This window comes from Mustela lutreola, chromosome 1 (assembly GCF_030435805.1).
Source record: "Mustela lutreola isolate mMusLut2 chromosome 1, mMusLut2.pri, whole genome shotgun sequence".
Taxonomy (NCBI): domain Eukaryota; kingdom Metazoa; phylum Chordata; class Mammalia; order Carnivora; family Mustelidae; genus Mustela; species Mustela lutreola.
The window spans coordinates 243,646,018-243,669,855 of NC_081290.1; the positions used below are offsets into that span (position 1 = coordinate 243,646,018).

The 23,838-nt window shown below is 38.3% G+C and overlaps 1 protein-coding gene across 1 annotated transcript; it reads right to left on the minus strand.

The window, feature by feature from the left end:
• Positions 1 to 764: 764 nt before the first annotated feature.
• On the minus strand, positions 765 to 3,529 carry PTH (parathyroid hormone). Its single transcript, XM_059158374.1, has 3 exons — positions 3,444 to 3,529; positions 1,146 to 1,241; positions 765 to 1,026 (listed from the first exon to the last, which is right to left on the minus strand). The coding sequence occupies exons 1-3, from the start codon at positions 3,527 to 3,529 to the stop codon at positions 765 to 767; spliced, it is 444 nt and encodes a 147-aa protein (XP_059014357.1).
• Positions 3,530 to 23,838: the final 20,309 nt, after the last annotated feature.

Genomic DNA, 23,838 nt, shown 5'->3' on the forward strand with positions numbered 1-23,838 from the left:
AAGTTTCAGACGACTTTCTGCCTTTCCTTGCTGAGCATTTCTTCTCCTGAAATGAAGAGACAATAGTATCCAGATAGTGGGGATCTGGGGACCTAGTACTTTGGTAATATTAAAAGGATGATGTTCAAATATGGGAGTGAGACATATGATTAAAAAAACATCTTGCATTATTCTTCCTACCCAAGATCAATTTAAACATCTTTTTTTAAGATTTTATTTATTTATTTGACAGAGAGAGATCACAAGCAGGCAGAGAGGCAGGCAGAGAGAGAGGAGGAAGCAGGCTCCCTGCTGAGCAGAGAGCCCGACGCGGGGCTCGATCCCAGGACCCCGGGACCATGACCCGAGCCGAAGGCAGCGGCTTAACCCCCTGAGCCACTCAGGCGCCCCTCAATTTAAACATTTTGGTATTACTCATAACGCCAGAGAGAGAGAAAAATACTCAGCTTCATTTATTTAAAATTATGATCATTAATTTTTTATTTTGCATCATAAGATGGGAGAGAGGTTAAAAAGTGCAATTTTATTCTTTTATAAATTATGCAAAAACATATTTTAAAAAGAATAAACAATAGAAATAGAATAATTAAAAGAACTTTTAAATGAATTAAAGTAGAATCAAAATAATCAATTTCAGCCATCATGGCTAGCAATGGATTAGATGTAAATTTTGATGTTTATTAAGCTTAAGAGCTTGAAAATGTTAGCAGCATGTAATATTGTTGCCCTATGCTGTTTACAACAGTGCTCTGGTATATCCATAGTCACTGGGATTTAGCTTTAGTTAATACATCCACATCAGCTTTGTCTGCTTCTCCAAGACTTTTTTGATGGTTCTCAACCAGGACGTTGTCTTCCTTTTTCCGGGGTCTCTGGGACCCAGCATCTCTGTGCACTATTGGAGCTCCAAGGGCAACAAAGTTGTGCACATCCTGCAGCTTCTTCCGCAGCCATTCCACCCTCTCCATGGAGCTCAGGTGTTTGCCCAGATTATGCATGAACTGTATCTCACTCACAGATCTCTTCCTGGAGGGAACAGAAACAGGAAGGACCACTCCATTAGCTCTCCCCTTCCTGATCATAAAGCCAACCTCAGAAATCCAATTCCCATGCCCTCACCATGCAGAAGAGATTACAATACTTACTTAACAGGTTTCCCATCCGATTTTGCAAGAAAACAAATGGCAAACATGACAATCATTACTTTAACCATGTCTTTTGTAGACATCATCTTCACTAAAAGGAAAAGGGAAATGGAAGTATTTAAAAATATTTTTAACATGCCAAACTGTACAATTAAATTTATAGTTAGTTATCCTTACAACCATACATCTGTGCAGAGTGTTACAACAACTAATTGAATTGGTTTTCACGAAAGACTTTTTAGAATTGGCCTCTTTTATTTTACAGATGTATTAGTATATATTATATACTCACATAATTTGACTTAGAAATTAGATGAGTTTTACTTTCTTAAGTATCTTTTTGAGAGTTTTGTGCAAGTTTTAATATATGAGTTTTAAGCCACATGAGGAATGAAGTCTTCCTTTTTAGAATTTCCTCCCACATTTTATGTTGGTTATGATTAAGTGCTTATAATTTACTTGAAAATGCTCTTTCTCTCTCTCTCTTTTTAAAGATTTTATTTATTAATTTAATAGAGAGTACAAGTGGGGGCAGGGGCAGAGGGAGAGCAAGAAGCAAACTCCCCCCCGGGGCAGGGAACCCGACCAGGGCTTTGTCCCAGAACCTTGGAAGCTAAAGGCAGGTGCTTAACCAACTGAGCCAACCAGGCACCCCCCAAAATAGCTAATTCTCTTAACCAGATACATTGCTAACATTGTTTATTTACTTAGTAAATTTCTTTTTTCATAAGTCAACTTCATTTCAGGCACTGCAATAATAACCATAAATACCAACTTAATAGGCTCTGATTTTGAGATTTTTAATGAATTCATGTACACTTCTGTCATTAAAAAGAAGGTGTGCATGTATTTTAAAATCATCTAATTAATTACTTGTTTATGGATTTAGAACCTTGGCTCCATATAAAATGCTGTCTATTTTTTTCAGCTTTTTAAAAAAAGATTTTATTTATTTATTTATCAGAGAGAGAGAGAGAGCACAAGCAAAGGAGTGGCAGAGGGAGAGGAAGAAGCAGGCTCCCCACAGAGCAGGAAGCCCGATGCAGGACTCAATTCCAGGACCCTGGGATCATGACCTGAGCTGAAGGCAGCTGCTTAACCAACTGAGACACACTAGCATCCCTCTTTTTCAGCTCATTTTATTAGTAATTTGTTAGAGTTTAATTGTTGGCACTTTCCTTTTTTGCTCATAAAGCTTTTCATCTCTAAATAGAATAGCCTTACCTTAATCTGCATTTCAGTAATTGCAAAGCCTATTATTACAGAAGTGCTTTTTCTTAATGCTTGTTAAGAAAATGCTTTCCATGTTAACATACACAGGATGGCTGTGTACTTGTATTTTAAAGGGAAGTCACATAAGAAACATTATAATCTACTACATTTATTTTCATTCTGCAATATAAAGCTCCTGATGGAGCAACAAATGAAGACTCTTCAGTGCCTTATGCTAGGAAGAGGCACTGTAGCTAGAGGATAGGAGCATTTGTATCTAGCCCTACTTTGTCACATTCACCTAGTGACTTGAAGACATCTCTCCTTGGCTTCCTTGTTCTTAACAAAGGGAAGAGCTTCATATAAGAATGCCATGAAAAAGCAAAGGAACAGTTATAAAACACCCTTAAAATTCATGTATAGTCTTTCAGAATAGCAAATTTGGAAAGATTTTATGTAAAGACATTATCTACCAGTAAAACTGAATTTCTCCAACTACAATGCACAGATTTGAGATTTCTATGAGTCATAAAACAGTCTAGATAAGGATATTCTGTTAAAATGAATTTTAACACAACTTAATACATTTATATTGGTTATTTAAATAAGAATTACTCATTCCTCACTAGACTGTTTTATTTCAAAATTTCAGTAAGATATCATTAGAGCATATCCTGCCAAATTTTAATTATTTTTTGTGTAATTGCAGATGAATTTAAAAAAAGCAAGGCATCTTGAAAGACTTGAATGACTTAAGAGCATTTTATCAGCATACATTTATTTTGTAATGTGGCATTATATGTTAAAAGAATTCAAACTGTTCCTTAGTAATTTCCCTTGAACAAAGAGCATTTTTTTGGAAAATAGTACATATTATATAAGTGCTCAATTATGAAAAAAAATCTCCAAAAAATTCTCAAATGAAATTGAAAAGAGAAACTAAAGATTACTCACCACACTATGTCTTGTGACAAGATCTTTCAGGTGTATTGGCAGCTGATGCTTTCTTGAAGTTGAATCAGCTTGTGAACAGCTTGTAGACCCTCAGGTGTGACTTTTATATATAGGTCTTCCACTCACCAAGAGCAGCTTTTTTTCTTGTCACAGATGAAGTCACGGCCAATTCTCTGGATTGTAACTATAGGTTCAAAGTCACACACACACACCCCCATTGGGCGGTGCTCATTCCTCTTAAATATTAAATAATTGGATATTACAAGGAAAACAACGTGGGCCTGGGAAAAGGTTTTACGCAAAGATTTCTAACAAATATTGAATTATAATTCGGACTGGATTAATGAATTTGCATTCTAAGAAAGACTGATTTCAAAGATTTATAGTAAAGTTATTGTTAAATAACTTTATTTAGTTATTGTAAAATCTGGAAGTAAGTGTATTGGTTATAACCACACTATTGTTATAATTATTGTGAGGATTATAAAGAATCACATTATGTTATTCTTAGTTTATAAGCCATTTTCAATCAATCCACATTATTCCTGGTCATCTTTCAAAATAAAAATAGACATCGTGATTTTCTTAAAGGAAGTGTTAAAAAATTTTTTAGAAAATGCTTGGTATGTAATTAATTTTAAGGCTTTAAAAATGAAAATACTTTAAAATTCATTTAACTTAAATTTCACTTATGCATTTTAATTTGCAAGGAAAACACTTGCTAAGCACTATCTGCCAGACTTCATATATATCATCCCATGAAGTCTTCACAGCCATCCTTTAAAGTAAATACTGTTATTAACCCAACATTCACATGAGGAAACTAAGGATTGGAAAGTGGAGAAGATGGAATTCAACAAAGGTCTTTATGACTTCATTCTGATTCTTGCTATCTCAGTTTCCCCCTAGAAATGTAGCTCTTCTTTGCATTCTAGTCTTTAATTAGCCTAGCCTTTTTCAGCCTCTTTGCCCACGGTTTGGGTCTTAACTCTCAGGTTTCCCTGTTGTTGATTATGGACCTGCCCCAAAATCTAACGGAGGCATAGCAATGCCACCTGTCTGACTTCAAATATTGCTACAGCCGAGTCCCCAACTATTAGTTCAAAACCCCTTGAATGCCCTGGGTGTATCCAGGGTTCACTTAGGCGGCTTGCTTTCCGACTAATGTCCCAGCATTAGATATGTTTTCTTAGCTCTGGTCCTATCCAGGCTGCAGGTTATCCCCTTTACTATTAACCACTGCCAAAGTTTGACTCTACATCAGGCACAAGCCTGTCCAAGTTGGGACAGTAACTGTACGGAGTCTAGAATGAGCAATATATATTAATCCTCTTCGCTGGACAAACCTCACCTGGAACATTATGTCCAGACTCCATTTTAGAAGTGCTACAGGCAAACTGCAACGTGACTAGAGGATATGAGCCAGGTTGCTGAAAAGTCAGAAGACCTGACATATGAGAAGCAGTGAATGAAACTGGAAAAGTCTGGAAAAGACTTGGGGTGACCATAGATAGCTGCTTTTAATTTTTGATGGCGCGATCACAAGGAAGGAATATTCACTGTTATTTAAGGAAGGAAGAACTGAATTCAATGGTTAAAGATTACAAGAAGACAGATTTGAGGTGAACTTGGACATTTTAATTTTAAAATAAGGAATCAAGGGGCACCTAGGTGGCTCAGTAGGTTAAGCATCTTAACCCCTGATCTCAGCTCAGGTCTTGATCTCAGGGTCATGACTTCATGCCCCGTGTTGAACTCCACGCTGGGTATGCAGCCTACTTGAAAAAAAATAAAAGAGGGAACCAAATACCTTCTTAAGTAGTGAGTTCCCCCACACCTCAAGTGTTCAAGTAAAAGCTACATGAGCATTTGTCAGTATAGAGATTCATGCATAGCGGAGGTTGAATAGGCAACCAAGAGATCCCTTTTGACTGTAAGAAATCCATGATTTTGGTCTTTTTGAAGATCTCTTCTGATGACAAGTCTACATGTGATGTTTGTGTACCACTTTTTGGTTATGTACTGTTGAGAGGAGGGAGACTTGAAAATGCAAATGATTTTATAACCACATTTTCATTGTTATTAGAACGCCATGTTTAACATTTTAATTTGTAAATTTTTCCCACTTCTTTGGGTAAGTTTGACATAATACACAGCCTTCCAGAAGTAATGCAATTAGTACTTTTACTGTGTTCCTCCTACTGCAAGTAAATAAGAATAAATTTTTCTATTAAAGACATCCACAGTATTAAACTCGTTTTTCAGACAAATAAAGCAAACAATTTAAACAGTGTTCACTTGCTGAAAAAATGCATTGCATATCTACTATCAACTAAAAGCTATGTTAAGCACTAGATGATTGAGACATGATCTCTGCTCTCAAGTTTAACACATAATTACAATATGATGTGATAGGTTTATAATAGAGGCATGATTAAGGGCTTATACAAGCACAGATGAAGAAGTGACTAAATTTCCAGAGTTGTTGGAAGCTATTTTACCGAAGCTGAAATATTCCCCAGGATGACTGAGTTTCCCACCAGAGGTGAAAAAGAACAGAGGGAACAGCATGCCCAGAGGCATGGAGACAACGAAGACTGAATATATGCTAGTAGAAGAAGAGGGGATTTGAGGGAACACCCTACAGAAGGTCCTTAGGTACAAGCTGCGGATGGCATTTGTGTTTGTGATGACAAGTTTTATCTAGTAGTCCTTACTAAATTCATGCCTGTTAATATTTTTGTGTCTCTCAGATTTTTTAAAGGACTTTCTGACCTTCCCACCAAGAAGAGATACCGCTGCCAAGACTTGACACATTGTTTATCTGAACCATCAGAGTCTGGGACTGCAGTCATTAGATAGAAGGACATTATTTAAGAAATAAGAGGGCTAGGGGCTATGTGGGCCCTGGAGGCTGATGTCACATTGACAGAAAAGCTGAGCACAGCTCTTTGCTTTGAAAAGCTCAGCCCTTTCTTAGTGCTCTCCAGTTCTCTGAAACCAGAATCAGACCACCTACTGAATTCTTCACATTTGGGAAAGATAAAAGGACCATGTGTTTCCTCTTACATTACGGGAAGTTTAATTTAATTTTATTATTTTGATTTTATTTTTATTTTTATTTATTTATTTATTTATTTGTTTGTTTTATTTGACAGACAGAGATCACAAGTAGGCAGAGAGGCAGGCAGAGAGAGAGAGAGAGAGAGAGGGAAGCAGGCTTCCTGCGGAGCAGGGAGCCCGATGCGGGGCTCGATCCCAGGACCCTGAGATCATGACCCGAGCCGAAGGCAGCAGCCCAAACCACTGAGCAACCCAGGCGCCCCGATTTTATTTTTATTTATTTGACAGAGAGTGAGAGAGATCACAAGTAGGCAGAGGCAAGTGAGGGGCAGGGGAAGCAGACTCCCTACTGAGCAGAGAACCGGATCCAGGGCTTGATCCCAGGACCCTGAGATCATGACCTGAGTGAAGGCAGAGAGGCTTAACCCACTCAGCCACCCAGGCACCCTGGGAGGTTTAATTTTAGAGTGATACTTTTTACTTCTGCTTGTGCAATAGGAATTACTATGGCTTTGGGGACTTGGCACCAAGAAGAAATTTCCAAGGCCAGGAAATCCAGCTATAGTTTTCCTGATCCTAGGTGTCTATCGATGGTGTCTATACCATCCTTTTGCTTTAAATTCCTGCAGGGGTGTTGAACTACTGAGCTCTTTTTAAAATTGTTTTAGTATTGAAGTGGACATACAGTGTTATATTAGTTTCAGGTGCCCAACACAGTGATTTGACAGTTCTATTCATTTTGCAATGTTAACCATGATAAGTATAGTTAGTCACTATCTGTCACCATACACCATTATTAGAGTATTACTGAGTATATTCTCTATGCTTTACTTTTCATCTCCATGACCTATTTATTTTAGAATTGGAAGTTCCTATTTTTTAAAAATATTTATTGAGAGAAAGAGAGTCCAAGTGCAGGTGGGAGAGACAGAGGGAGTTGACTCCACACTGAGCACTGAGTCCGACAAGGGCTCCCTCTCACGACCCTGAGACGGTGACTTGAGCGGAAACCGAGAGCGGGATGCTCAACTGACTGACTGCTCCACTCAGGCACCCCAGAAGTTTGTATTACTTAATCCAATTTCACCTATTTTACCCATTCCCCCCAACAACTACCAGTTCATTCTCTGTATTTATGAGTCGATTTCTGTTTGTTTATTCATTTGTCCTGTTTATTAGATTACATTCATAATTGAAATCATATGGTATTTGTCTTTCTCTGAGTTATTTCACTTGTATATAATATCCTCTAAATAGCAAGTTATCATTCTCTTTTCTGGCCGAGTAGTATTCCATTGTGTATATGCCTGTGTGTGTGTGTGTGTGTGTGTGCGTACCACATCTTCTTTTTCCATTCATCTATCAATGGACAATTCAGTTGCTTCCATATCATGGCTATTGTAAATAATGCTGCAGTACACATAGAGGTGCAGGTATCTTTTTGAATTAGTGTTTTCATTTCTTTAAAAACCCAGCAGCAGAATTACTGGATCGTATGGTAATTCTATTTTTAATTTTTTGATGAACTTCTGTACTGTTTTCCACAATGGTTGCACCGATTTACCTTCCCACCAATAGTGTAAGAGGGTTCCCTTTTCGCCACACCTTCACCAACACTTGTATTATTTTGTGTTTTATTTTAGCCATTCTGACTGGTGGGAGGTGATATCTCATTGCGGTTTTGATTTGCATAATGTTGAGTGATATTAAGCATCTTTTTATGTGTCTCTTGGCCATCTGGATGTCTTCTTTGGAAAAATGTCTATTCAGGTCCTCTGCCCATTTTTAATTGGATTATTTGGAGGGTTTTGGTGTTCAGCTGTATAAGTTCATTACAAATTTTGAATATTTAATCCTTATCAGATATATCATTCACAAATATTTTCTCCCATTCAGTAGGTTGCCTTTTTGTTTTGTTGGCGGTTTCCTTCACTATGCAAAAGTTGTTTTATTTTCATATAGTTCCAATAGTTTATTGCTACTTTTGTTTCCCTTGCCCGAGGTGGCCTATCCAGAAATACGTTGCTAAGACACTGCCTATGTTTTCTTTTAGTTCTATGGTTTCAGGTCTCACATTTAGGCCCGTTTTTTGTTTTTGTTGTTGTTGTTGTTCTTGTTGTTGTTTTTCCCCCTTAGGTTACAGTATCTTAACTTTTCAGATCCCATTTCCAGATCTCAGAGTAGAATATTGCCTTCCCTCCTTTGAGTTATGAGCTTTCAGCTATGAGCTATCATCTGTGAAAGGGTTTTGCACAGAACTAGCATTCCAAAAAATGCATGTTGAAACTAAGACTGAAGGGAAAGTGTTCCCTGCCCTGAGGGTCTATCTCACTCCGGGAGTCCCTGAAATAAACGTGGAGAATATTGAGCACCTGGGCCCAATCTGCTCTCTGCCTCTAAGATCTGCCAGCCCCTGAAAGTGCAAAGAATTCTGAGGCAGTAGGCCTCAGTAGCAAGGTTGTTCATAAAATCCACTCTGAATTTGCTAATTTCACAAGGAATTGTAAAATTTAAACTAATCATTTTAGTTTAAGATTCATTTAAGACTAATCATATATTTGCATTACTGGTCATAAAATGTGCTGAATGTGATTGGAGAGTGGACTCCTACACAAGTTAACAAACTGACAGATGGCCTCAGAAGGTACGTTCTTCTCACATACACCGAGCAGCACCATGCAGTAGCAATGATCAGGACTTGGAAAGATGAAGACAACTATTAAAGCTCTGGCCCTCACTAGTTGCACAATCCAGGATAAGTTTTATTTTATAGTACAACTTTAATTTCCACACAAAAATAAATAAAAATTATCCCCATAGAGTTATTGTGAGGATCAAATAGAATGATGTATATCCGTGCACTTTGTCAATTGCATACATCGTCTTGACTAAAACCATAATTAACAATAATAACATTGTTTTGGTGAATCCTGCTAAAGTGATGTATTTCCAATTTGGAGATTTCTGTGTCCTTTCTAAGCCAAATGCAGGGCATTTCAAACACCACAGAGCTGCTCTAAAGGCTACATCTAGAATGCTGTTGACTTCATCTTTCAACAATGAAGAGAATCTTCAGTATTGCTTAACTCAACAACTGTCCAGAAGAATGCTCTAATGGGTGCAAAGAGAGGCAAGAAAATGAGATTCTGTATTTTCCCTGGAAAGAAATTCTCCAGATGTCTAGGTCATGAATAAAGTATTTAAAAATTCACTATGAAACTTAATTCCAAATGTACTCATGTGGTTGGTTAGTTTGTGAAATCACCTAGAGGGAAGATCACAGGGGAAAGAACAGTAGATGTCGACTCACAAGACCTGAGTTCAGATCCTGACATTACTAGGGTCACCAGATTCAGCAAATAGAAACACAAGACACCAGTAAATAATAACATATTGTATACATAAAAAGTTTTATTAAGAGGATAGATCTCTTCTCAAATGTTGTCTGCACAATTAAAAAAAAAATTTGAAAAATGCCACAGGACACCCAGTTATATATGAATTATTTCTAATTACCTGTGCATATGTATACTGAGATAAAAGCAAATAGTGTATGGGACATACTAATGCTAAAAATTATTTTTGTTTATCCAAGATAAATTATAAGTATTTAATTATAAATTATATATATTATATGTATAATATATATAATTTATATAAAATTATAAATTATAAGTACATTATAAGTACATACCTCTTTAATCATATTTCCCTGAATATTGACTTGCTCTCACTGTTTCCTGTTTTGCAGAATTCTTATATGAAGTTTGTTACAGTTTATGCTCCAATTACATTGCAACACAGCTTCTATATCCAAATTATTTTGTTCTTTTCTGCCCTGAACACAGTAATGAGAAAACATGCTCAATATTATCATATGAGCTGGTATCCTGAATATCTACTGAAATAAACTCAACAATTCTGAGAACTCCTCTTCAATTTGATTTGTTGAAACATACCATACCTACAACGCCATCCATCTGTCCTGGCAGGAACTGCTTTTCCACTCTTCAGGATTATCAGTGACTTTAAACCTGTTGACCACTGACGAAAACAAAACAAAACACAATGTCATCAATCGTGATTCCCTTCCTCATCACTACACATACTGATTTCCCTTGTCCCCACTCTGGATGGGTATTTGGGAATATCCATGTAAAGCAATCAAAATCTTCAAGGGAGTAATCCATTTGAAAAATAGCTCTGACAAGTGCCATAATCATTGTCCACTTGTCCACTTTGAGTGGGAATTTCTTTTCCCACTCATAAACAATGTTGTTCCTTTTAAGAACAGGTACTTAAAGGGGTCTAATTCTCATCAACTCTTTAATATATTCAATAAGCCCCTTTTAGCAATGGAGAACTTTAATAACACTGTTTGCTCTTTCTTTTTTTTAATTTGCATAAACTTTCTGTTAAAGAAATATTGACAACCATGAAAAAGAAATAAGTAGGCTTCACTCAATGAGTACTTAAAAAGTCAAGAATTGGGGGAAACTTTTCTTCAGAAAGTATAATTTCAATGCATCAAATAAACTGAGGATTCTTTTTGTTAAACAGAGTCAATGGGTTTTTAAATGTAAGAGAATTAAATAATACTAAATGCCAACAGAATCAAAAAATAATTTAATCATTTAGTTTGAACAGAATAAGTACTGGAGGTTAGGTGGCCATGTCTATCCTAATCATGGTCCTGGGGCTGGCTGTCCATTTAGCAAGGGCTGTGGATAGAGGCAACTTTCCTTAAAAGGGGCTCTATCACTTCTCAGCCTTTTGGCTAAGATCAAGTGTCCTTAAAAGGGGCTCTGGGCAAGGCAGTCAGTAACATAAATCTCTACCTTATAGAATCAACCCATGCATCAAAGTATTTGCTTTAAAAAATATTTGGGAGGGGAAACAGAACTCCCCACTCCTTAAGTGTGAAGTGACTCCTTCCAAGGAATACAGTATAGAAAGGGGGAGAAAGAGTAGCTTTTAGAAGAAACCTGAAGAACATTACCTGTGATCAAAGTCAACATCAACAGTGTAAGTCATGTTGATAGAATATACCCTTGATATTATGTGATGAAAATGGCATTTACCTCTGTAATTTTGTTCCCCAAAACCCATATCCCCAGTCTAATCATGAGGAAACATGAGGCAAATTCTAATTGAGGGGTATCCTACAATATACCTGACCAGTACTCCTCAAAACTGTCAAGTCATCGAAACAAAGAAAGTCTGAGAAACTGTCACAGCCAAGAGGAGTCTAAGGAGACATGATGACTAAATGTAATATGAGCTGGTATGTCCTGGGTGGGATCCTGGATCAGAAAAAAAGCATAAACAATGAATTCTGTTACACTGAAAAGAAATTAAATTAAAAAAAGAAAAAAGAAAAAAAGACGTTAGGTAAAAACTAAGGAAATAATGGACTATGGTCTTTAGTTAATTGAAATGTATTAATGTTGGCTTTTTAATTATGACAAATTACCATACTAATATAACATGTTAATAGCAGGGGAAACCATGTGTGTGTCGGGGGGCATGGTATAGTGGAACTCTGTGCTAACTGCTTAAATTCTCTGTAAATCTAAAACTCTTCTAAAAAATCAAGTCCATCAATTTAAAAAAAAATTCAAGGAGATATAGCAGGCAAGATAAATAAATGAATGTAACTGTCAGAAAAAAAAAAAAAAAGCTCATGAATTGAGAATTAGAGAGGTGACTTAATACAGCAAAATTCAGAGGGAAAGTTCTTTTTGTTTTCTTTTGTTTTTTTATCTACTGTCACTTTCCACAGCACTTTAGACTACACATTGTCTTATTTGGTTCTCACAGTATCTTAGAAGTAAATATTGTTCTGGTCTTAAAGTGAAGCTTAGAATTATTAAATTACTGGTTCAAGTTTACTCAACTAGTGAGGGGACATAGCGAGAGTTTACATCTGTGTCTCTTAGATCCATGGCTTTTTCCTCAATGTCAAACTGTAGAGAATAAAGGTCCAAAGAGTGAAAGTGGGGTAGGTGAATGGGTGAAATAGGTGACAGGGAACAAGAAGGCATTTGTCGCAATGAGCACTGAGTAGTGTATGGAAATGTTGACTCACCAAATTTTACACCTGAAATTAGTATTATACTGTGTGCTAACTAATTGGAATTTAAATAAAAACTTTAAAAAAAAAGAATGAAAGCAGGAAATTCAACCCAAAACATATCTGTTAAGGTTGAGGTCCTGTGTTGGAAGGTATGAGATTATAGAGAAGGACAGTCAGAGACCCTGACCTTGAGGAATATATGCTCTAGTTGGGGAGACAGAAAAATATGATTTGCGATAATACTTGGTCCACTGAAGTGGAGAGGAGAGGCAGATGTGGCTGTTAACATGTACCCAACCTTATTCCTTCAGGTGCTAAGAAATTTCAAGGTCAGACTTCTACACTTCTATGCAATCACTGCAGATTAGAAGATAATTTCTTTTTGCTGAGGGAGCATTTAAGGATAGGCATCTTGGTTTCTTTCTGGTTGTAAATAAGATGACACACAGAAATGATAAAGAGGTCGATCTTTTATCTAGCATAAAGGTCTCTGTCTATAGTTTTTCAGCTGTGAATGCTTTCCTCGCCACTACATAGTTTAGCTGACATTCTGATTTTAAGCTTGGGTTCAGCAAAAGACTCCAAACTTTCATTAATTAGATTGCAATAATATAATAATAGTTAGAGAGCACCTACTAGATGGCAGGGATTGTTCTAAATGCTATATACACATTATCTCTTTAATCTTTACAACAATCCTGAAGCGGGACTACTTTAACCTGTATTTTGCAACTCAGAAATTTTAAACATAAATAAGTTTAAAACTTGTCCAGGGTTACCCAAGTATAGTGACAGGGATACAATTTGAACAAAAGAATATGACCCCATAATCCATCTTATAATAATTATGGTATATTGCCCACCTACGCACCCCCAAACACACACACAGACACACACACTGAAACAGTATAAAAAAAGTGTGTTCACTATATTATAATTTATATGTGAGGAAATTTAGTTTCTCTAATTTCTAAAATTGTTTTGGTCTTCTCAAGCTCCCTAAGAGCTAATTAGCAGGAGCATAAAAATTCTGAATTTCATTTAGTTTAAAAATGAGTTCAGTTATGCACCATCAGCAAGCAGGATTTATTTCCAGAATGCATAGTTGGTTCAACATACAAAAATCAATGTACTCCACCATATTTACAGAATTAAAAGAAAAAAAAAAAAACACATTATGATCTCAAGTGATGCAGAAAAAGCATGTAATAAAATCCAATAACTTTTCATGATTTAAAAAAACACTCAACAAACTAGGATTGAAAGGAAACCACCTCAGGACAGTGGTTGGCAGAGCCCATTGGGCATCCAACTCTTGGTTTCGGCTCAGGTGGTGGTCCTGGTGTTGTGGGATCAAGCCCTGCATCCAGCTCCACACTGGGTGTGGAGTCTGCTTGGGATTCTCTCTCCCTCACCCTCTGCCCCTCTGACTCATGCTCACTCTCTCTAAAATAAATAAATAAAAATCTTTCGAAAGAAAGAAACATAATAAAAGCCATATATGAAAAACACAGAGCTGACATCATACTCAATGATGAAAGCTTTTCCTCTAAGATCAGAAACAAGATAAGGATGTTGACTTTCATCATTTCTATTCAACATAGTACTGGAAGTCTTAGAGCTATTAAGCAAGACAAAAAATTAAAAGCAGCTTAACCATAATAAGATAATAAAGATTACGTAATCAGATAGACAACATAATCATGTCTGTAGAAAATCCAGAAGATTACACGCATATGCACGCAAACATACAAACACAGTTAGAACTAATAAATTCATCAACATTGTAGGATACACAATTAACACACAAAAACCAGTCGCACTTATTTACACTCACAGTAACAATCCAAAAAATCCAATTTCATTTACGATAACATTAAAAGAATAAAATACATAAGGTGAAAAACTTGCATAGTGATAGCTACAAAACAATGCTGAAAGTAAAGACACCAATAAATAGCAAGACATCCCATGGTAATGGATTGGAAACTTAATATTGTTATGATGTCAATACAACCCAAAGCAATCTCCAGACTCAATGCAATCCCTACCAGAAGTTCAATGACATTTTTGCAGAAATAGAAAAATCCTTCTAGGGGCACATGGGTGACTCAGTCGTTAGGTGGCTGTCTTTGGCTCAGGTCATGATCCCAGGGTCTTGGGATTGAGCCCTGAATCGGGTTTCTTCCCTGTTCCGCGGGAAGCCTGTTTTTCTTGCTCCCATTCCCCTTGCTTGTATCTCTTACTGGGTCTTTCTCTGTCAAATAAATAAATAAAAATACTTTTTTAGGGGCACCTGGGTGGCTCAGTGGGTTAAAGCCTTTGCCTTTGGCTCAGGTCATGATCCCAGGGTCCTGGGATCGAGCCCCACATCAGGCTCTCTACTCAGTGGGGTGCCTGCTTCCCTTCCTCTCCCTCTGCCTGCCTCTCTGCCTACTTGTGATCTCTGTCAAATAAATAAATAAAATCTTTAAAAAAAATTTTTTTAAATCTTTTTAAAATTCATATGGAATCTCGAGGGATCTTGGATAGCCAAAATAATTTTGAAAAAGAAGAACACAGTTGGAAAACAACACCTTCTGATTTCAGAACTTACTACAGAAGTATGGCAATCAACACTGTATGGTACTGGTTTTAATGACAGAAATGAAGATCAATAGAATTGCATAGAGAACACAGAAATAAATCCTTGAATACATGGGCAAATGACTTTTGACAAGGATGCCAAGACAATTCAAAGGGGGAAAGGACAATCTTTTCAACAAATGGCGTTGGGAGAACTGGACATCCACATGCAAAAAACTGAATGCTAGATCCTTACCTTACTCAAATATCTAAACATACAAGCTAAAACTTCTAGAATTCTTAGAAGAAAACATAAGGAAAATCTTCATGACATTGGATTTGGCAATAATTTCTTGACTACAACACCCAAGGTATCTAGCTAGGGGTAGGGATGGAGAGGGTGAAAAGAAAATTTTCTTAGATGAGGTAACATTCTAGCTGAGTCTTAGAGCAAGGAATTATATTACTGCTTAACTGTTTTACACACATATTTTGTGACTACAACTAGATCAAAAGCAATTCATGGGAGATTGCCTGAAAGAATCACGTTCTGTTAGGATTGTTAGAGATTATTTAAACAAATGTCTTCGTGGTACTACTGTAGACTGAATGTCTGCATCCCTTCCAAATTCATATGCTGGAAACCTAATCCCCAGTGTGGTGTATTTGGAGGTGGGGCCTTTGGGAGGTAATTAAGTCTTGATGGTGGAGCTCTCATGAATTAGATTAGTCTAGAAGAGGCTCCAGAGCTATCCCTTACCCCTTTCTGACATGTGGGGACATAGAGAGAAGACAGCCATCTATGAGCTTGAGGAATCCAGTTCAGAAATAAACTTCTGTTGTTTATACGCAATTCAGTCTAAGATAGTTTGTTTTTGCAGGCCCAAACAGACTAGCATGCTAACAAAGAAACTGAAACTCTGAGAGGGGAAATAGCTTACTCCACGTTCTTTTTTTCAATCTTCTTCTCGGTAGCTGTCACAGACTTAACAGGTCTATATCTCCCCAGATTGGGCATATGAAATGATTTCTTTAATATGGAAATGATGAAGACTTTGTGCCGCCCCCCCCACTTGACTGAAGAAAGTGCTCTCATTTAATAACACTCTCTTCCTTCAATAGTTTTAACATCAGAGAAGCCTAGGTGTTCTACAAATCCAACCCAATGGAGTATGCTACCTAGTTAAATTAATGGTCTCAGAATGTCGCTTTTCTGTCCACAAGCATGGCCATTCATTTCTTGCCCATCACGTGCTGCAGTGTGGGGATTATCATCCGTTGTTGAACACATGCCGCCCTCACTCTTCTGGCATGGACAGTAAGAGAAGAAACAAACCCTTCCTTTCATTGATCATGGACAGCAAGCAGAACAGAGGAAACAATGTACACCCATTGCTGAAAATGTGGCCGCTCAGAGTCTTCAGACCTAGCTCTAGACCCATCTGGTCTGAGTCTTAGAGGGATGTCACATGCCTAGCTACTCGTCCAGCACCTTCTTGTCAGTTCGGTCAATAGGTCAATTAACCAGAATTAGGTCAATACCTAATTCAGAAGAAACCCCTTCTACTATACACAAGGAGGTTGCCGTGCAGAAGGCCCACAAAAATCCAGTCTCATTAGATCAAAATATGTCAATATCAGCACAGTTGGGTTACGTCTTCAAATTATCTGTAGACACTCACAGTCCAATCAGGCACAGTCTCCTTCCTTCCTTCCTATTCTTTTCTCCAGCTCCAGATAATGTTTGGGACCTCACATTTTCGTACTTTTTTTTTTTTTTCCAGATTTCCAGAGCTCTTAAAAGAAAACCTTTTATTTCCACGATGAAAACAATAAAGCTGTTCCTTTTTTTTTTTTTAAGATTTTTTATTCATTTATTTGACAGAGAGAGAGATCACAAGTAGGCAGAGAGGCAGGCAGAGAGAGAGCGGGAAACAGGCTCCCTGCTGAGCAGAAAACCCAATGCAGGGCTCCATCCCAGGATCCTGAGATCATGACCTGAGCCGAAGGCAGAGGCTTTAACACACTGAGCCACCCAGGCGCCCCAATAAAGCTGTTTTAATTCACTCAAAGAAAAGAATAATTTTCCCCAAATAAGTACAAATTCTGCAGAGCAGCACTGCCACACATCAAAGCTATGTAATCAAAAAGAAAACTGAGCTCTAGGGCACCTGAGTGGCTCAGTGGGTTAAAGCCTTTGCCTTTGGCTCAGGTCATGATCCCAGGGTCCTGGGATTGAGCCCCACATGGGGTTCCTTATTCAGTGGGAAGTCTGTTTATACCTCTGCCCATTACCCTGCTCCTGCTTGCTCGCTCTCAAAAAAAAAAAAAAAAAAATCTTAAAAATAAAGCGGGCGGGGGTTGGGATTTGCCAGGGTGGTTCAGTTGATTAAGCATCTGCCTTTGGTTCAGGTCATGATCCCAGGGTCCTGGAATGGAGCCCTGTGTCAGGCTCCCTGGCTGCTTCTCCCTCTCCTGCTCTCCCTGCTTGTGCTCTCTTCTCTCTGTCTGTTAAATAAAACAATAAAATCTTTATAAATAAGTAAATAATTGAAGACTTAAATACAAATTAGGATAAGCACGAAGAATAACCTGGACTTGGTTCTCTCTTAATAGAAAATAAAGGTGTATAGTGAGCAGATACCCTTTTTAAAACATTTAATTTAATTTAATTTAATATTTTTTCAGTGATCCATAATTCATTGTATATGCACCACACCCAGTGCTCCATGCAATACATGCCCTCCTTAATACCCACCTCTGGACTCACCCAGCCCCTCACACCCTCCCCTTCAAAACCCTCAGTTTGTTTCTCAGAGTCCACAGTCTCTCATGGTTTGTCTCCCCTCCGATTTACCCCAACTCACTTCTTCTCTCCATCTCCCAATGTCCTCTGTGTTATTCCTTATGTTCCACAAGTAAGTGAAACCATATGGTAATTGATTCTCTCTGCTTGACTTATTTCACTCAGCATAATCTCTTCCAGTCCCGTCCATGTTGATACAAAAGTTGGATATTCATCCTTTCTGATGGAGGTATAATACTCCGTAGTGTATATGGACCATATCTTCTTTACTCATTTGTCCGTTGAATGGGTTCTTTCTACAGTTTGGCGACCGTGGCCATTGCGGCTATAAACATTGGGATACAGATGGCCCTTCTTTTCACTACATCAGTATCTTTGGGGTAAATACCCAGTAGTGCAATTGCAAGGTCACAGGGAAGTTCTATTTTTAATTTCTTAAGGAATCTCCACACTGTTTTCCAAAGTGGTTGCACCAACGTGCATTCCCACCAACAGTGTTAGAGGGTTCCTCTTTCTCCACATCCTCTCCAACACTTGTTGTTTACTGTCCTGTTGATATTGGCCATTCTAACTGGTGTCAGGTGGTATCTCAATGTGGTTTTGATTTGAGTCTTCCTGATGGCTAGTGTTGATGAACATTTTTTCATGTGTCTGTTAGCCATTTGTATGTCTTCTTTGGAGAAGTGTCTGTTCATGTCTTCTGCCCATTTTTTGACATGATTTTCTGTTCTGTGTGTGTTGAGTGTGAGGAGTTCTTTATAGATCTTGGATATCAGCCCTTTCTCTGTAGTGTCATTTGCGAATATCTTCTCCCATTCCGTGGGTTGCCTCTTTGTTTTGTTGACTGTTTCCTTGGTTGTGCAGAAGCTTTTGATCTTGTTGAAGTCCCAAAAGTTCATTTTCGCTTTTGTTTCCTTTGCCTTTGGAGACCTATCCTGAAAGAAGTTGCTGTGGTCAATGTCGAAGAGGTTACTGCCTATGTTCTCCTCTAGATTCCTGCCTCTCATTGAGATCTTTTATCCATTTCAAGTTTATCTTCGTGTCTGGTGTAAGAGAATGGTTGAGTTTCATTCTTCTATGCATAGCTGTCCAGTTTTCCCAGCACTGTTTATTGAAGAGATTTTTTCCCACTGTATATTTTTTTCCCTGCTTTGTTGAAGATTATTTGACCATAGAGTTGAGGGTCCACATCTGGACTTTCCACTCTGTTCCACTGGTTTATGTGTCTGTTTTTGTGCCAGTACCATGCTGTCTTGGTGATCACAGCTTTGTAGTAAAGCTTGAAGTCAGGCAATGTGATGCCTCCAGTTTTTTCTTTTTCAAACATTTCCTTAGTAATTTGGGATATCTTCTGGTCCCATACAAACATTAGGACTATTTGTTCCAGCTCTTTGAAAAATGTCAGTGGCATTTTAATTGGGATGACATTGAAAGTATAGATTGCTCTGGGCAGTATAGACATTTTAACAGTGTTTATTCTTCCGATCCATGAGCATAGAATGCTCTTCCATCTTTTTGTGTCTTCTTCAATTCTTTCATGACTGTTCTGTAGTTCCTTGAGTACACATCCTTTACCTCTTTAGTTAGGTTTATTCCCAGGTATCTTATGGTTCTTGGTGCTATAGTAAATGGAATTAATTCTCTAAAATCCCTTTCTATATTTTCACTGTTAGTGTATAAGAAAGCAACTTATTTCTGTATATTGATTTTGTATCCTGACACATTACTGAATTGCTGTATGAATTCTAGTAGTTTGAGGGTGGAGTCTTTTGGGTTTTCCATATAAAGTATCAAGTCACCTGTGAAGAGAGTTTGACTTCTTTGCCAATTTGAATACCTTTTATTTCTTTTTGTTGTCTGATTGCTGTTGCTAGGACTTCTAGTACTATGTTGAACAACAGTGGTGAGAGTGGACATCTTTGTCATGTTTCTGATCTCAAAGGGAAGGCTGTCAGCTTTTCTCCATTGAGAATGATATTCACATCGCTTCTCGGCCTTTTGGCTAAGATCAAGTGAGAATGATATTCACTGTGGGTTTTTCATAGATAGATTTTATGAAATTGAGGAATGTTCCCTCTATCCCTATACTTTGAAGCGTTTTAATCAGGAACGGATGCTTTTTCTGTAAAAGTTGAGAGGACCTTGTCGTTCTTCTCTCTTCTCTTATTGATTTGTTCTATCACATTGATTGATTTGCACCAAAAAGGAGAATTTCAGACCAATATCCCTGAGGAATATGGATGCCAAGATTCTCAACAAGATTCTAGCTAATAGGATCCAACTGTACATTAAAAAGATTATCCACCATGACCAGGTGGGATTTATCCATGGGATGCAAGGGTGGATACCCTTTTTTTTTAATGTAGTCTCCACACCCAGTGTGGGGCTTGACCTCACAACCCTGCTTGACAGTCTCATGCTCTACTGACAGAGCCAGCCAGGTGCCCCACGGATAGCCTCTTTATTTTTTAATTTTATTTTTTTAAATGTATTTATTTATTTTGAGAAGAGAGAATGGGAGTGGGGAGGGAAGAAGGACTGGAGGGAGAGAATCTCAAGCTGAGTGCATAGCCGACAAAATCTCACCACCCATGAGCTAAAATCAAGAGTCAGATGCTTAGCTAAGTGTGCCACCCAGGTTCCCCAGGGAGCTCTTCTTTAATTAAGTTATCAGAGAGGGCCTCCTTCAGGCTGAGTCATTTAAGCGTGGATTGGAAATTGAGATGGAGTCAGATGTGCTAAGCAGGGGGAGCCATGTATGTGAAGGCTCTCCACCTCCAGTGTCTGCAGAACTGAAGACAGGCAAAGATGGTGCAGTTTAATGATGGGGAAGAGAAAGACAAAGCTGTGTTAATTTATGTCAGTCTTTTTCTTTTAAGGATTTTTTATTATTATTATTCATTTGAGAGAGAAAGAGAGAGATCAAGCATGTGGATGCCTGTGTTTGCCTACCCACCGTCTTCCCTTGTCTTTAATAAAGACACCCTCTTTCCTGTGAAGCTTCCATTCCAAATGGTTTACTTGACTCTGACCCCATATGTATTGCATCAGAGTTCTCCCTGAAGCTTTTCAGTATGAGGTTTAAGGGGAAGACTCCTCTGGGGTCAGCCAAACTCCCAATGAACTTTGGCAGCCACCATGCCTGCCCCAAGGATGATGTTGGAGCTTCACCCAGATCCCCTCCATCAGGGAGGCTCATACAATCCATCCTTATCCCACAACCCTTGACTGACTGAAAAGGGGGTGCCACATCAGACCCCCTAGCCTCAAGATGGGGTACAGACTCTGGTGTGATATAAGCTTCGGATCTCCCCAGGGGAAAAAGCTGAGCTAGTCTCCAGCTGAGACTGCAGGTCTTGCTTCACTTTCTTCCCCTGCTTCCCTCACGTACCTTTTCCTGAAAGCTTTCCCTTTCACAAGAATCCCATCTCAGACTCTATTTCTAGGCAACCCAACCTAATCAGCCTGTGTAAAAGATGAAGGCTAATAACGGCGTTTGAATGCCTGGGTCTTACTGTGGTTTTCCTTGTACTTTTTAGTTAGGTGAAATGATGTGTTTAAGCAGTTTGGATGTGACTTTCTGTCAATTGCATCTAAAAGAGTCCTGACATTTAGCAGCATTCTATAAATGTTTGTTGACTAAGTATATCGAATTATAAATAGAGTAAAGTGGAAAGTATAGGTGAGGATGAAAACAGTCTCTGCTAGTTTGTTTAAGCTACTTGGATTAGATTTCTGCCATTCACATTTTAAAGAGTCCTGACATTAAGCAAACATTCTATAAATGTCTGTTGAATAAGTATATTGAGTTATAAATAGCATGAAATGGAAATAGAGATGAAGATGCAATGAAGTGCACTGAGTTTTTTGAGAAATGGTAATTTGCATTTATCTGAGCCTACAAAGATACATAGTAAAGCAGCAGGAAGGTGAGTAGGGGAGACATTCTAGGCCTAGGGAACCTCTGTAAGAACAAAGATTTGGTAACGTGGAAGGAAAGGGTGTTTGGGGAAAGATTTGTCCTATATGGATAGAGCAAAGGAATGAAAAAAAAATGCTTATTTTGTTGAAGCAGCAAGTCTTTGAAATTGTACAGAGGAAAGGCAGATCATCACTCGTGTGTATTACCAAGCTTATGGGCTGAGGCTGACAGGTGGGCTCTAAAAGAATGTACAAGATGTACAAACAACACTCAGATATGTTTGGGATGTAACAGCAAAGGGATCGCAGCAAATGTAATCAAGCTGTGGCTGTCAGTCATGGCCACATGCAATCAGGGTAAAAATCTGCTGAGACCCATTGTTTCTGAGGTGTGTTCTTCACCCCCAGGAGAGCTCAGTACACACACGCCGGTCTCCTCGGTGTTATTTTGTCCTGATTTATTTCACCCGGGAGTGCAAAAACTGGCCTCTACAGCAAAATAAGTACATTTATTTTGATCATTAAAGTTTTGGGTTTTTTTTTTTTCCAGAAAGCAATAAACAGTAAAGGGATGCAGTATTTCCTATTGATTGCTCATAATAATGCCTGCTCTCCCCATGTCTAATATGAACTTCCATTTATATAGCCCGATGCTTTAACATGAATTATTCCATGTCATCTGCACAACCATCCAATAAATATCAAAGTTTCAAATTTTGCCAGTCACCAGACTTGAAACCATGCCTTCTCTCTTCAAGTTCACAGCTCTTTCTGACACCTCTGGGTAGCTTCATGGTGATTCTACGGATATTCAGTAAATATTGGCTAAGATGAGTTGAAATAGCACAGTTAGTTCTTGGGTTTTATTTCTCTCTGCTTTTCAGAATAATAGCCTCCTTTGTCTGACACTTCCCCGGCACCCAGGGAGTCAGACTTCCTTTGGGAGTAAGCCTCTTCCTCAGCGGATTTTGTTGCTGGAAGAGCCTGATCTCATCCTGCATGGCTTTTGAACATCTCCTAGGCATTTCCAACTTAACATGTCTAAAACTGAATTTCTTGGACACCTGAAACTAAGAGAACCCCGGATGTTAATGATACTGGCATTAACATTTAAAAACTCAAAATTTTTGAAAAATTGAACTCTTGATGATTTTTTTGAAACATATATACACTCTAGTTGGCTCCTACTCTTCCCCATGTCAGCATCCTCCTCCCCATGCCACCATCCAGTGATATATGAGTCAACCTGTTCCTTTCACTTCTATATTACATCTAAAATCTCTTTACTTGCCTGTTTATCTCCACTAGTATGGTCCTCGTCTAAGGCATCCACTAGTGTCGTCACTAGTACCATTTATCTCCACAAGCACCGTCCTATTCTAAGGCAGGCTCCTTTCATTTTGATGGTTGCAATAGCCCCCTCACTAGACTTCCTGATTCTAATCTATATGCTCAATCCACTCTGCACACGTCAGCAGGAATGAGCTTTTAAAAATGTAAATGGGGTCACAACAGTCTTTGGTTTAAAATTGTTTAATGGAGGGATGTCTGGTTGGCTCAGTCATTAAGCATCTGCCTTTGGCTCAGGTCATGATCCCAGGGTCTTGGGATCAAAACCCCCCCTCTGGCCCCCTGCTCAGCAGGAAGCCTACTTCTCCCTCTACCACTCCCCCTGCTTGGGTTCCCTCTCTCTGTGTCTCTCTCTGTCAAATAAGTAAATAAGATCTATAAATTAAATATAAATACAAATTTTTAATGGCTCCCAACTGCCCTTTGGATAAATCAGTTCTCAGGTAACCTACAACTCCCTGCTCGTATTACCTGCTGACCTCTCCAGTACCACTGTCCTCTTAGCTCAGTACATGCTGGTCATGCTGGCTTTCTGTCAGTTCTAGGCTACACCTACCTCTTTCCTGCCCCAGGGACTTTGATGTTAAACTTTTCCTGCTTGGAATGCTCTTGATGAGGCTAGTTCTCCCTATTCTTCATGACTTGACACACTTTAACTCTTCAAGGAGGTTTTCCATAAAAACCCTGTCAACAGTAGTGGTCTCTGATAGTCTCAATTATGGCACATTTTCCTTTTCTTTGCAGCA

Coding starts and splice junctions, on each gene's coding strand:
- PTH (XM_059158374.1), bottom strand. CDS start 3,529: ATGGGGGTGTGTGTGTGTGACTTTGAACCTATAGTTACAATCCAGAGA. Junction 1,242..3,443: donor TGTGACAAGAAAAAAAGCTG/CTCTTGGTGAGT, acceptor TTCCCTTTTCCT/TTTAGTGAAGATGATGTCTA. Junction 1,027..1,145: donor TCGGATGGGAAACCTGTTAA/GTAAGTATTGTA, acceptor TGTTCCCTCCAG/GAAGAGATCTGTGAGTGAGA.